Source organism: Papaver somniferum, chromosome 5 (assembly GCF_003573695.1).
Source record: "Papaver somniferum cultivar HN1 chromosome 5, ASM357369v1, whole genome shotgun sequence".
Taxonomy (NCBI): domain Eukaryota; kingdom Viridiplantae; phylum Streptophyta; class Magnoliopsida; order Ranunculales; family Papaveraceae; genus Papaver; species Papaver somniferum.
The window spans coordinates 212,710,011-212,724,214 of NC_039362.1; the positions used below are offsets into that span (position 1 = coordinate 212,710,011).

General features: G+C 36.3%; 4 protein-coding genes across 4 annotated transcripts; all 4 read left to right on the forward strand.

Annotated features, from left to right (window-relative positions):
• Positions 1 to 3,405: 3,405 nt before the first annotated feature.
• On the forward strand, positions 3,406 to 5,418 carry LOC113284560 (zinc finger MYM-type protein 1-like). Its single transcript, XM_026534054.1, has 2 exons — positions 3,406 to 4,930; positions 5,112 to 5,418. Exons 1-2 carry the CDS (start codon positions 3,593 to 3,595, stop codon positions 5,199 to 5,201), a joined length of 1,428 nt encoding a protein of 475 aa, XP_026389839.1. The 5' UTR covers positions 3,406 to 3,592; the 3' UTR covers positions 5,202 to 5,418.
• Positions 5,419 to 7,832: 2,414 nt separating this feature from the next.
• Positions 7,833 to 8,889, forward strand: LOC113284562 (endochitinase A-like). The gene is made up of 2 exons (XM_026534056.1): positions 7,833 to 8,177; positions 8,293 to 8,889. The coding sequence occupies exons 1-2, from the start codon at positions 7,901 to 7,903 to the stop codon at positions 8,691 to 8,693; spliced, it is 678 nt and encodes a 225-aa protein (XP_026389841.1). The 5' UTR covers positions 7,833 to 7,900; the 3' UTR covers positions 8,694 to 8,889.
• A 2,733-nt stretch (positions 8,890 to 11,622) lies between these two features.
• Positions 11,623 to 12,666, forward strand: LOC113280724 (zinc finger MYM-type protein 1-like). Its single transcript, XM_026529310.1, has one exon. The coding sequence runs from the start codon at positions 11,623 to 11,625 to the stop codon at positions 12,664 to 12,666; it is 1,044 nt and encodes a 347-aa protein (XP_026385095.1).
• Positions 12,667 to 12,740: 74 nt separating this feature from the next.
• On the forward strand, positions 12,741 to 13,577 carry LOC113280725. The gene has a single exon (XM_026529311.1). It carries the CDS (start codon positions 12,741 to 12,743, stop codon positions 13,575 to 13,577), a length of 837 nt encoding a protein of 278 aa, XP_026385096.1.
• The last annotated feature ends 627 nt before the right edge of the window (positions 13,578 to 14,204 follow it).

Sequence of the window (14,204 nt, forward strand, 5' to 3'; positions counted from 1 at the left end):
TATACTCTATTGAAAAAAATAATTTTGAAATTAGAATCCGACTCATCTAATGGAACAACTGAAGGCTGATATCCTATGCAACTCGGACGAAAGGTTTATGTGAAACGTAAAAGTAGATTTATACCTTCCAGAAAAATGTGGAAAAAAAATGTGCGTTTGTAGTTTTATTTCGATTTTTTAAGGTGATTTTGTATGAAAAAAATGTGGCTTGATCTATTTTTTTTCTTTTTTCCAAGTCCAAATGGTTTATTATAGTAAAAAACCTAATTACAAGAATTACAAAATGGAAGGCAGGGGCCTCCTCACCCCCATAAACCATAAGGGTGAAAAATAAAAACTCAAAAACGCGCGAGAATGGAAGGACCCATAAATCCCAAAGTAATAAAAAGAAAACAAAAAAAAAAGAAGACAAAATTATTATTTTCGATTTTCCTTCTTAGGAGTCTTCTTAGTAGTGGTCTTCATTTTATCTGTCTCTTGAGAATAGGACTCCACCTCTTGAGAATTAGCAGAACTAGGATTGGGCTTAGGTGATTTCTGTTGGATCTTGATACCCAAAATTTTACAATTTTGCTGATCCTTACGCCCATCCAAAACCTCAACTTCATGTGCTCTCATTCTAGCCTGAATATATGCACCTATATCCTGATTTGTATCTGACTCCTAGTTAGAAAATTTTGAATCATCAGTATATTTACCTTGTTACACATCTGTTTCCTCTTCCTTATGCAACCTGTCTGCTAGGGCCTTCTATTTTTTTCCATTTCAGCCAAGGCCAAATTATATTTTGTTTCAGCTTCAGCTAGCTCCAACGCTATCTGTGCATCAACATCTACAGCGTTAACTGTACCTGCATCTCTACTATCAATTTTAGCATCCAAAATAGAACCCCAATCCTTTGAATTTTTGACTTCAGTTGCCATAGCAACAGCCTCCAATTCAGGGTTGTCAACGTACTGCACATCAGATTCCTCATCAGTTTCCATATTAGTATTAATTTTCCCCTCCTCCTATCTAATACCAAGTTCAGCAGTAAGCACTTGAAAATAATTTGTAGAGCAAATTGGCTCAGACCTGAACAAATCATTCACCAAAGGTGTAGAAACATCACCCACCACACCTGCAACATGGTTTTCCTTGTTAACCTGATCCATAGAACCTGCACTTGCAGCAGCATTCACTAAATTGAAAGCACCCTGCCCATTTTTCTTTCTACCACGCACTTCTTTCCAAGCATATTTAGTATGCTTATTTTCGCTCCTAAGAGCATCAACAGTATTGCGCTCATTAATTTGGGTAGCCTGAGCATTCCCAGTCTCCTCAGAAATAGTCCCTGCCAATTTACCACCCAAAATCTTACGCGTTGCAAGACAGTGTTCAAATTTGTGTCCCATATGCTTGCAGTGGCTACAAAATTTAATGTTTTCCAAATCTTGTATTTCAACATGTGGCTTGATCTAGACTGCATGTTATAGACTACTGAAATTCAAATTTTCAAACGTCAATAAAACTGTTTTTGTGGATTTTTATATAGATTTTTGAACATCAAAGGATCCAGATTTTTGGTATTCATAGTGGCGTATTTTTTATTGACTTATTGGGTATTATTGGTGAAAATTTGCATAAAGATTCGTCCGCCATGGACTTTTGGAATTTGCTACATACCGTATGTTCATTTTTGTGTCGGCCAATCTTCCCCGACTAGGTGGAAATACAGCGTAAAAATTCGAAGCACATCAACTCTGACTAGTCAAAAGTCAATGTTATAAGTAGAGAATGCCGCACTCATAATATGAATAGACATGCCTAGTGGTTACCAATAATAGCTCATATTGACTTATGAACGATTGAAGAACATTCTTCTTCTACTTTTCTTTGCACCAAAATCTGCTTTAAATAGCCATCAACAACCCACTTAATTTGTACACCTAAAACATTACCACCGGGGTGGAAGTAAAGGGGGCTAAACCTGGCTATAGCCACCCCTTTTTCTCATTAAACTAGAACAAGTTAATAATTCACCCTTTAATTGAATTTTTTTTTTTATTTAGTCCACCAGTCAAAGGAATTTAGTCCACCCCTCGATCATATTAGTCCACCAAAGTACGTCAAGTGATTAAAGAGACCAGTTGTCAAAGCCAATTAGTCAAAGCATCCAAGCCAGTTACGTGTCTAACCTATTTTAATGTTCCATGTTCCAATCGGTGCTTTTGTTACTGTTAGAATACAGAACAGCGATAAACAAAGTGAGCGAAATTCGTGGCTAGAATTGAATGGGGTTATGAACAATCATTAGTAATAGGTAAGAATTTTTCTTCTTTACTTATTTATGATCAACATGTCAATCAAGAGTAATTCTATAAGTTTGTAATTCCTAAAAGCTATTTCGTTTTGTGTTAAATTCGGTATTTAGGTTTTACTGATTTTGAATGAAGTAAAAACTCAAGGTTGTTAATTGTTTTCTAGGGGTTGATTCTAATTGAGAATTAAATTTTGTTGATGTTTATTATTGATAATTGAAAATTGAAATTGTAATTGTAATTCTAGGGTTTGGGTTTTCTACTTTTAGACTTCTAATTGAGAATTGAATTGATGAAAATTGAAATTATTGAAATTGTCTATTGTATAACAAGTTACTTGTGAAGCTTACTACAGGTTGCAATGTCTACTCCTTGTCAAGGGACTAAACATGGAAGAGATACTAATACTATGCATAAATTTTTCAAAACTATTGAAGCAGCAACTAGTAATGTGCTGTTTTCGTCTCCATCATCTGCTAGAAATCATGAAGTTCCAGTTGTAAATTGTGAACCTAAAGAAGTTGAGGGTACTCGAAGAACTGTTGAAGTTGAGGTTACTCGAAGAACTGATTCTGAAGAAGTTGAGGGTACTCAAAGAACTGATGGAGTTGAGGGTATTCAAAGAACTGATTTTGAAGAAATTGAGGGTACTTGAAGAACTGATCTTGAAGAATTGGATACTCGAATCGTACCTGCAGTTGCCGATAGTGCGTATGTTACTTCTTTAGAACGGGATCCTGGATTACGTATACCGATAATGCAGCATCCGGCTAACAAACGTGATGAAGTTCGCCGAGCTTATCTACAAATGGGGCGTATTAGAATAAAACTTGCTAAGTATCCAGGTACTCCAATGGGAATCCAAGACCGTCGATTTTCTGCGAAGTGGTTTGATGAATTTCATTGGTTAGAATATTCTAAAGCTAAAGATGCTGTGTTCTGTTTCTATTACTATTTATTTGAGAAAAATCCACCAAGAAGACCAGAGTACACTTTTGAAGGATTTAGAAATTGGCATAACGTTAAAAATGGAGCTAAATGTGCATTTTTGGCACACATGGGAAGTAAAAAATTCTGTACACTTCACATCTGTAGAAGGAGGTGAGAATTTAAAGAATCCACGACAACATATTTCCACTATTATCCATACGCAGTCGATAGAGATTATACGGAGAAACAGGTTAAGATTCACAATATCGGTTCAATGTGCCCTGTGGTTAGCTTTTCAGCAATGTCCTTTTAGAGGACACGATGAGTCGAAAAATTCAAAGAACCGTGGTAATTTTCTTGAGATGGTTAGATTTTCCGCCACACTCAATGACAAGGTGAAAGAGGTTGTCCTAGAAAATGCTCCCAAAAATTCTACTTATACGTCGCCTGCTATTCAAAAAGAGATTTTGAATATTGTTTCTAACGAAATCAGAGACAAGATTCGTGAAGAAATTGGAGATAGGAAATATTGCATACTTGTGGATGAATCTAAAGATGCTTCAGATAAAGAGCAGATGGTGCTAGTTTTGAGGTATGTGGATAGTGATGGGTATGTTCAAGAATTTTTTTTCGATATTCAATGTGTGAAAAACACTTGTGTCGTAACTCTCAAAAAAGGTATAACTGATATTCTTAATCGTTATAATCTTCCCATTGAAAACATGCGAGGACAAGGTTATGATGGTGCTAACAATATGCGAGGTCGAGTGAATGGATTAAAAGCTTTGTTTCTTAAAGATTGTAAATATGCATATTATGTTCATTGTTTTGCACATAGGCTACAGTTAGCTCTTGTTCACACAGCTGAAAAAAACGGTAGACTTTGGGACTTCTTTTCAATGTTAAATAATATTGTTAATCTTGTCACTGCTTCTTCACTGCGTTTAGGATCTTTCCAAGATGCTCAAGAAGATGATATTAACCAAAGGTTGGCTAATGGCGATCTTGAGACAGGTAGAGGGGCTAATCAAATAGGTACGTTTCCACGAGCTACTGATACTCGCTGGAGTTCTCATTATGGTTCTGTATGCAGTTTGATTGATAAGTTTGATGCAGCTTATACAACTATTGAAGATATTAGTACAAGTGATCCTAACGAGACATGTGGGGTAGGTCAAGCACAAAGTACTTTAGAAAAAATGCAAGAATTTAAATTTGTTTTTGTGTTGCATCTAGTATATAAGATAATGGGATACACTGAAATACTATGTCAAGGACTTCAAAAGAAAACACAAGACATAGTCAATGTCGTGGCTTTAGTTTCGAACACTAAGCTTTTACTTCATAAATTAAGATCAGATGAAGATGGTTATCGACTTTTTATCGAAACATTGTGCCTATTTTGCATTGAACATGGTATCGATATCCCTGATATGACTGCACCTTATATGCAAGGTACGGGTCGTTCTTGCCAGCAGCGTGATAACATTACTGTAGATCATCATTATCACCATGATATTTTTAATGCTGCAATTGATCTTCAGATCGCGGAATTAGTTGGAAGGTTTCCTGAGGATACAATGGAGTTACTTGTTCTTTGTTCATGTTTGGATCCTCGAGAATCTTTCAAAGCATTCCATGCAGAAAATCTTTGTACTCTAGCTGAAAAGTTTTATCCTCTCGATTTCAGTCGACAAGAGGTACATACTTTGAGAAATGAATTATACCACTATGGGCAAGATGTAGTCAAGCATGCTGATTTTAAGAACTTATCAACTGTTGCTGAATTATGTAGACGTCTAGTGGAAACAAGAAAGGCAGATGTTTATCCTTTAGTTGATAGGATGATTCGTCTTATATTAACTCTTCCTGTTTCTACAGCAAGTGCGGAACGGTATTTTTCAACAATGTCAAATGTTAAATCAGCTCTCCGCAACAAAATGGATGCAAATTTTCTTAGAGATTGCATGATGATAAACATTGAAAGTATCCTTGCACGAAAAATCAGTATTGATCGGATAATTGATTTGTTTATTGCTCGAAAGGATCGAAAAGTAAAACTAAAGCAATAGATGATGATCTAAATGCTGGTTGATGGGTTTTGTTGGTAAATCTGTTGTTTTTTTGTATATTTGTATCAACCTGACTATTACATCTATTATATTATATATAATGAAAACTTTTTTGTATTGATGGTGTTCACTTTAGCTCAATAGTAATGAAGGTTTCCCAGAAAGATCAGTTGAAATCAAACTTTGGTCCGTTAACTGACAAGTTCATTGTTATCTTAGAAATGCAGGTTGCTTTAAAGGAATGGGCGTTTCGACAACCATGATGGAAGCAAGGGTGACAACATTTTCTGCGATAAAATGGTAACAGTCCTTTTTTTGTATCTCACAAACTACTTTTTCTGTCATTCTCTACCATACTAGCTCACAGTAACAATATTGTAGCGGAAAAAAAAATTTAGCCCCCCCTCTAAAATCCTGGTTCCGCCACTGGTTGAAATCCACGGTATAAATTCGAAACATATTTACGTTCTATTATCGATTAACAACCTTCTGTTCAAAATCTCATAGCCTCCAGGGAATAAAAATCGCATTAGTAACATCTATTTCGTACCAACATGCCCTGTCAAAATTTTAATTTCTTGGTTTAGAAATTTAAATTTTCCAGAAATTAAAACCTGCTTTAGTTTAGAAGCTTTAACCTTTCTTTTCCCCCTGTTCTTCTTTCTTTTAAGCAGTGTCATTGTAGATGAAGGAAATCCTACAAGCTACACCGAAAGGATTCGTACACACAAAATCTATGACATGGTGATGAAATCAAAATCAAAGTTTATATTTAAGAAAGAGGATCTTTCTCTGATTCTCTCTCACAACATAGCCTCACCCGTACAAAATCACTCATCCCCTTTACAATGTTCTAAGTTCTCCTTTTATAGGAAAACAGTGAAGTGGAGTACGACTTATCTTCTACTTTTTTGATTGTCACACAATTCACATGACCCTGCTTTTATTTCGTCAATACAATTTTCAATAAGCGGAAGTGCAGGTTTTATTATGTGCAAGAAGTTACAGATGCTCAAACCATTACTCAAGTTGTGGGCAAAGAAAGAGTTCGGTGATATGGATAAAAGATTGTAGTCCCATTAGACAGGCGGACTTTCAATTCCAAGATGGGTTTTTTCATATTTACCTTTATTTATCATAGGTAGTTACAACTATAATTAAGTTTTGTTTCTAATGTTGGAAATTGTACAAAGGACAAAACAGGAAAGAGGATGAATTGTAGGAAATCAATAAAATTTCTTATTCTCAGAGCAAGGGCTATGGGTAGTGTTATCCTTTCAAATGAAAGAGTCCACTACCAATTTGAGCAAATTAGGTTCTCCTATGGGTAGGTTTAAACCCACTTTCCCCCCAAATCCTTTCACACACTCGTTCATTCGAACGAGTAGTTGGGAGTTTCACACTAGACGGGGGACTATCCCCGTCAGAAAAAAGAAACTTTTAGTACAAAACGGGGGACAGTCCCCTGTTAAAACCTTTTTTTTTTTCGATTTTTTTTGACGGGGACTATCCCCGTCTATGTAAAAGGAATTTAGCTTTCTTTTGTTGATGGGGGATTGTCCCCCGTCTAAGAAGATTTTTTTTTTTTTTTTTCTGGACGGGGACAGTCCCCCAGTCTGGTCCAAAATCCAATTTTTTTTAACTAAACGGGAGACTGTCTCCCGTGTAGTGTCTTTTTTTTTGTGTTTGCCCATAATAGTTTCACTCGTTCATTTGGGCGAGTAGTCTTTCATATAAAAGAGTTAGTTTCCATTTGGAGACTACCCATAAAATATGCTCTAAGAGAAATTCAGTTTTCTGCCTATGTATTAGGAACGAAGGGAGTAATTATAATGGTTGTTAAGGTTTCAAAGAGGGTTTTTGGGGAGCCGACTAATAAACTGCCTCCAACATCTAAAAGGATACTCTTATAATTTTTTGAAACTCTTCTCTCTCTTTCTTTTACTTTTCTTTTCTTTTTTTTTTAGAGCAATTGTGTAGGAAGTTCTTCCATGGAAGAATTCACGGCAATAAGATGAAAGATGAAAAAGTCAAGAGTCAATGACTTTGCTAGGTAGGAGACAATGACTATGGAATTCCGGAAACGTATGGAGTTGATTCCTATTCTTATATCCATTCCTTTTCATATTTAATTTCAGCACATATATCATCCTCGTATACTCTTATTCTTTGTTTGATTGTGGACTTTTATTTACGTTACAAGGTATAGTTTGGGTATATATTTCTTTCCAATAACTTAACATATCTCAAGATACATTTCTAATTAATTAAAACAAGGCTTTTAAAAACCCATTTCTACTGCCAATTGTGCGAATGAAGTTCATGTATCAATGTCATTAGATAGACGAAGATAATGACAGGATTCTCGATGGCTTAAGAACCATTGACTTCCAAAAGATAAGAGCAGACTTTGAGATAGATATTGACCAAAAAATAGCCGTTAGATTGCCTTCATCAACCTTATTATAAGATATACAAAAACATGTGTCCTCTCGGCTTCAAACTCTATAAATACACCTCAAAAATTCTTGCTAATTTCTCATCCAGACACATTAAGTCATCAATAGTTTTCATATTCCAGAATCCAGATATTCCAAAATGGTTGGCATTAAGCTTGTTATGATAGTGGTTATACTGGCCGGAATATTTTCCGGTTCCGTGGTGGGCCAGTCCGTTGGTAATATGGTTACACCAGGATTTTTCAATCGTATACTTAACCAGGCTGGTTCGGGATGTAAAGGGAAGACATTCTATAAACGAAGTGCGTTTCTTAAAGCCGCTGACTCGTTCCCTAAGTTCGGTCACGCTAGTAGTACAACGAAATCAAAACGTGAAATTGCTGCATTTTTCGCTCATGTAACTCGTGAAACAGGACGTGAGTTTCCCAATTAATTTCTATGTTATCTTATTTGATAAGCATGAGTAGAGTTTCGAGCTACATATGCATGAATTAGATTAAATCGTTAAATTTTCTTGTTTCCCCCCTGCAGATTTCTGTTACATAAGAGAAATACAAGGAGGAACCTATTGTCAGCCTAGCAGAGAAAACCCATGTGCTCCTGGTAAAAAATATTATGGACGAGGGCCACTCCAAATTACATGGAATTATAATTATGGACCCTGTGGTAGGGCTATTCGCGTCAATCTTTTAAGGAATCCGGACCTTGCGGCTACCGATGCAATCATTTCGTTCAAAACTGCACTTTGGTTTTGGATGAAACGCGTTCATTCTGTTATAACTTCTGATGGAGGTTTTGGTCGTACGATCCGAAGAATCAACGGTGGCGAATGCGATGGAGGGAACCCCCGGGCAGTTCGTGAAAGGGTGAAGTACTACAAACAATACTGTAGTCAACTCGGTGTATCACCTGGGCCGAATCTTTCTTGCTAGAAAAATTTGGTCATGGAGTCGATTAATATGCAATATATGCTCTAAATCAGTGTTTGTCTAAATATTTCATGCTATCGTTGTTAAGTTTAATTACTCTATATCTATGTTAACAGGTGTATAACACCTGAATAATTACAAGTGAAATAAAGAGCACTGTTTTAATTGATACACTGTGTGCAGTGTGTCAATTAAGAAACGTCATGCTTGAGCTTAAATAGTTCAAACTATGACTAGTTGGAGACAACACACATATGGATATACATGCTTATCATTACCGGAGGATCACTATCTCCGCGTCAACTAGCGCCTAGCGTGGTGGTGCATTTGATTATTCTTTTCCGACAGGACTTCGAAAATTTAACGTCTAAAAGAATTTGAATGATAAAGTAATGAACTACCATTCAAGTTCGACTACTGTGAACACACAAATCACGAAGGCATCCGAATGCTCATAACCAATCATCGTAATCTAGAGAGATTTGTGATGATGATATCCTAGTGTTGATTCCTTGGCTCAAAACCTTCGGGTTTATCATAGCCTCATCTAACAACTCCATGCGAGGCGTTTGCGCACGGGATATAGGTAAAAACAAAGAAAGCAAAACGTATAAGTAAAGATCCATGGGGTTAGACAAATATAAAGTGCTGAAATGTAAACAAGACCGAGGTTTACGTGGTTCATCACTAAGGCCTACGTCCACGGGGTTTGTTGTTTTACTATCTTCTTCACGGTTACACGAGTAGTCGAATGACTTTTGGGTTTACATGTTTCTCTCTTCTAAAGGATTAACTTACACTTGCAATCTCTCTCTCTCCTTCCCTTCCTGATTTTTCCGATCCCCTTTCCTCTTGGTGGAGAAGGGGTATTTATAAGGTTAGAATGTGGAACCCATCTCTGAAGGCCGTTGAAACCTTATCTTCTTGTGTTCTTGCGTCTATCACGCAGAGGTCTGCGTTTGCCCCTTGATCCCGCAGATATATCCTCGCTCGCTCCACAGGTTGATCGACACGTACACTGCTCAGAGTGTTTAATGCGGGTAGTTGAGAGGTCTGCTCGTGTCAGACAAGTGTCTTTTGCCCCTGTCACGTCCGTGTCAGCTAACTTTCTCTCCACCGTTGATCTTAGCTTCTTTTGGGGATGAGATAAAGTAACTCCTCGGGGTTTATTCGGTGTTTCGCAGCGCATCATGTTTTGATGTCTTGGCCTGCATGCTTTCCACGTATCTTTTTATATACACGTGTCTGATAGTGAGATATATGTGTACACAACTACTACGTAGTATTAATGTGGAATCTGTGAATCCTATAAAGCAGCCCTATATATTGGTTTTCAACAGAAAAAATGTTTGTAGTTCAGCGTTAACTTGTTTGAAACACCACCACCTATGGAGATATCATCATTACCCGGATGATATTTTTGTTACTTTGTGTCTGGTATAGTACCCCTCGATCGTATTGGATTATTTTTTAGACCAAAGAAACATGCCATATACTAATTATTAATTAGTACAGTCCAGGGGTGGAAGTAAAGGGGGGCTAAACCTGGCTATATCCCCCATTTTTCTCATAAAACTAGAACAAGTTAATAATTCACCCTTTAGTTGAATTTTTTTTTAATTTAGTCCACCAGTCAAAGGAATTTAGTCCACCCCTCGATCATATTAGTCCACCAAAGTCCGTCAAGTGATTAAAGAGACCAGTTGTCCAAGCCAATTAGTCAAAGCATCCAAGCCCAGTTACGTGTCTAACCTATTTTAATGTTCCATGTTCCAATCGGTGCTTTTGTTACTGTTAGAATACAGAACATCGATAAACAAAGTGAGCGCAGTTCGTGGATGGAATTGAATGGGGTTATGAACAATCATTAGTAATAGGTAAGAAATTTTCTTCTTTACTTATTTATGATCAACATGTCAATCAAGAGTAATTCTATAAGTTTGTAATTCCTAAAAGCTATTTCGTTTTGTGTTAAATTAGGTATTTAGGTTTTACTGATTTTGAATGAAGTAAAAACTCAAGGTTGTTAATTGTTTTCTAGGGTTCGATTCTAATTGAGAATTAAATTATGTTGATGTTTATTATTGATAATTGAAAATTGAAATTGTAATTGTAATTCTAGGGTTTGGATTTTCTACTTTTAGACTTCTAATTGAGAATTGAATTGATGAAAATTGAAATTATTGAAATTGTCTATTGTATAACAAGTTACTTGTGATGCTTACTACAGGTTGCAATGTCTACTCCTTGTCAAGGGACTAAACATGGAAGAGATACTAATACTATGCATAAATTTTTCAAAACTATTGAAGCAGCAACTAGTAATGTGCTGTTTTCGTCTCCATCATCTGCTAGAAATCATGAAGTTCCAGTTGTAAATTGTGAACCTGAAGAAGTTGAGGGTACTCGAAGAACTGTTGAAGTTGAGGTTACCAGAAGAACTGATTTTTAAGAAGTTGAGGGTACTCAAAGAACTGATGGAGTTGAGGGTATTCAAAGAACTGATTTTGAAGAAGTTGAGGGTACTTGAAGAACTGATCTTGAAGAATTGGATACTCGAATCGTACCTGAAGTTGCCGATAGTGCGTATGTTACTTCTTTAGAACGGGATCCTGGATTACGTATACCGATAATGCAGCATCCGGCTAACAAACGTGATGAAGTTCGCCGAGCTTATCTACAAATGGGGCGTATTAGAATAAAACTTGCTAAGTATCCAGGTACTCCAATGGGAATCCAAGACCGTCGATTTTCTGCGAAGTGGTTTGATGAATTTCATTGGTTAGAATATTCTAAAGCTAAAGATGTTGTGTTCTGTTTCTATTGCTATTTATTTGAGAAAAATCCACCAAGAAGACCAGAGTACACTTTTGAATGATTTAGAAATTGGCATAACGTTAAAAATGGAGCTAAATGTGCATTTTTGGCACACATGGGAAGTAGCAATTCTGTACACTTCACATCTGTAGAAGCAGGTGAGAATTTAAAGAATCCACGACAACATATTTCCACTATTATCCATACGCAGTCGATAGAGATTATACGGAGAAACAAGTTAAGATTCACAATATTGGTTCAATGTGCCCTGTGGTTAGCTTTTCAGCAATGTCCTTTTAGAGGACACGATGAGTCGAAAAATTCAAAGAACCGTGGTAATTTTCTTGAGATGGTTAGATTTTCCGCCACACTCAATGACAAGGTGAAAGAGGTTGTCCTAGAAAATGCTCCCAAAAATTCTACTTATACGTCGCCTGCTATTCAAAAAGAGATTTTGAATACTGTTTCTAACGAAATCAGAGACAAGATTCGTGAAGAAATTGGAGATAGGAAATATTGCATACTTGTGGATGAATCTAAAGATGCTTCAGATAAAGAGAAGATGGTGCTAGTTTTGAGGTATGTGGATAGTGATGAGTATGTTCAAGAACGTTTTTTCTATATTCAACGTGTGAAAAACACTTGTGCCGTAACTCTCAAAAAAGGTATAACTGATATTCTTAATCGTTATAATCTTCCCATTGAAAACATGCGAGGACAAGGTTATGATGGTGCTAACAATATGCGAGGTCGAGTGAATGGATTAAAAGCTTTGTTTCTTAAAGATTGTAAATATGCATACTATGTTCATTGTTTTGCACATAGGCTACAGTTAGCTCTTGTTCACACAGCTGAAAAAAACGGTAGACTTTGGGACTTCTTTTCAATGTTAAATAATATTGTTAATCTTGTCACTGCTTTTTCACTGCGTTTAGGATCTTTCCAAGATGCTCAAGAAGATGATATTAACCAAAGGTTGGCTAATGGTGATCTTGAGACAGGTAGAGGGGCTAATCAAATAGGTACGTTGCCACGAGCTACTGATACTCGCTGGATTTCTCATTATGGTTCTGTATGCAGTTTGATTGATAAGTTTGATGCAGCTTATACAACTATGAAGATATTAGTACAAGTGATCCTAACGAGACATGTGGGGTAGGTCAAGCACAAAGTACTTTAGAAAAAATGCAAGAATTTAAATTTGTTTTTGTGTTGCATCTAGTATATAAGATAATGGGATACACTGAAATACTATGTCAAGGACTTCAAAAGAAAACACAAGACATAGTCAATGTCGTGGCTTTAGTTTCGAACACTAAGCTTTTACTTCATAAATTAAGATCAGATGAAGATGGTTATCGACTTTTTATCGAAACAGTGTGCCTATTTTTCATTGAACATGGTATCGACATCCCTGATATGACTGCACCTTATATGCAAGGTACGGGTCGTTCCTGCCAGCAGCGTGATAACATTACTGTAGATCATCATTATCACCATGATATTTTTAATGATGCAATTGATCTTCAGATCGCGGACTTAGTTGGAAGGTTTCCTGAGGATACAGTGGAGTTACTTGTTCTTTGTTCATGTTTGGATCCTCGAGAATCTTTCAAAGCATTCCATGCAGAAAATCTTTGTACTCTAGCTGAAAAGTTTTATCCTCTCGATTTCAGTCGACAAGAGGTACATACTTTGAGAAATGAATTATACCACTATGGGCAAGATGTAGTCAAGCATGCTGATTTTAAGAACTTATCAACTGTTGCTGAATTATGTAGACGTCTAGTGGAAACAAGAAAGGCAGATGTTTATCCTTTAGTTGATAGGATGATTCGTCTTATATTAACTCTTCCTGTTTCTACAGCAAGTGCGGAACGGTATTTTTCAACAATGTCAAATGTTAAATCAGCTCTCCGCAACAAAATGGATGCAAACTTTCTTAGAGATTGCATGATGATAAACATTGAAAGTATCCTTGCACGAAAAATCAGTATTGATCGGATAATTGATTTGTTTATTGCTCGAAAAGATCAAAAAGTAAAACTAAAGGAATGGATGATGATCTAAATGCTGGTTGATGGGTTTTGTTGGTAAATCTGTTGTTTTTTTGTATATTTGTATCAACCTGACTATTACATCTATTATATTATATATAATGAAAACTTTTTTGTATTGATGGTGTTCACTTTAGCTCAATAGTAATGAAGGTTTCCCAGAAAGATCAGTTGAAATCAAACTTTGGTCCGTTAACTGACAAGTTCATTGTTATCTTAGAAATGCAGGTTGCTTTAAAGGAATGGGCGTTTCGACAACCATGATGGAAGCAAGGGTGACAACATTTTCTGCGATAAAATGGTAACAGTCCTTTTTTGTATCTCACAAACTACTTTTTCTGTCATTCTCTACCATACTAGCTCACAGTAACAATATTGTAGCGGGAAAAAAAAAATTTAACCCCCCTTCTAAAATCCTGGTTCCGCCACTGGTACAGTCCGGTAGTCCAGAGGGTTTCGGCTTATGGTTGTTATTCTGAAAATAACTCAAGAAGACGAAGAAAAAACATAATAAAAAAAATAAAAGACAACAATCAAATACAAGCCTCATGAGCAGACCCTATGACTAGTTTCTTGAACTCGGAATGGTATTCATACTGAACAACATAGCATCGTTGTAACAGTGAAAGTATTTTTCAGC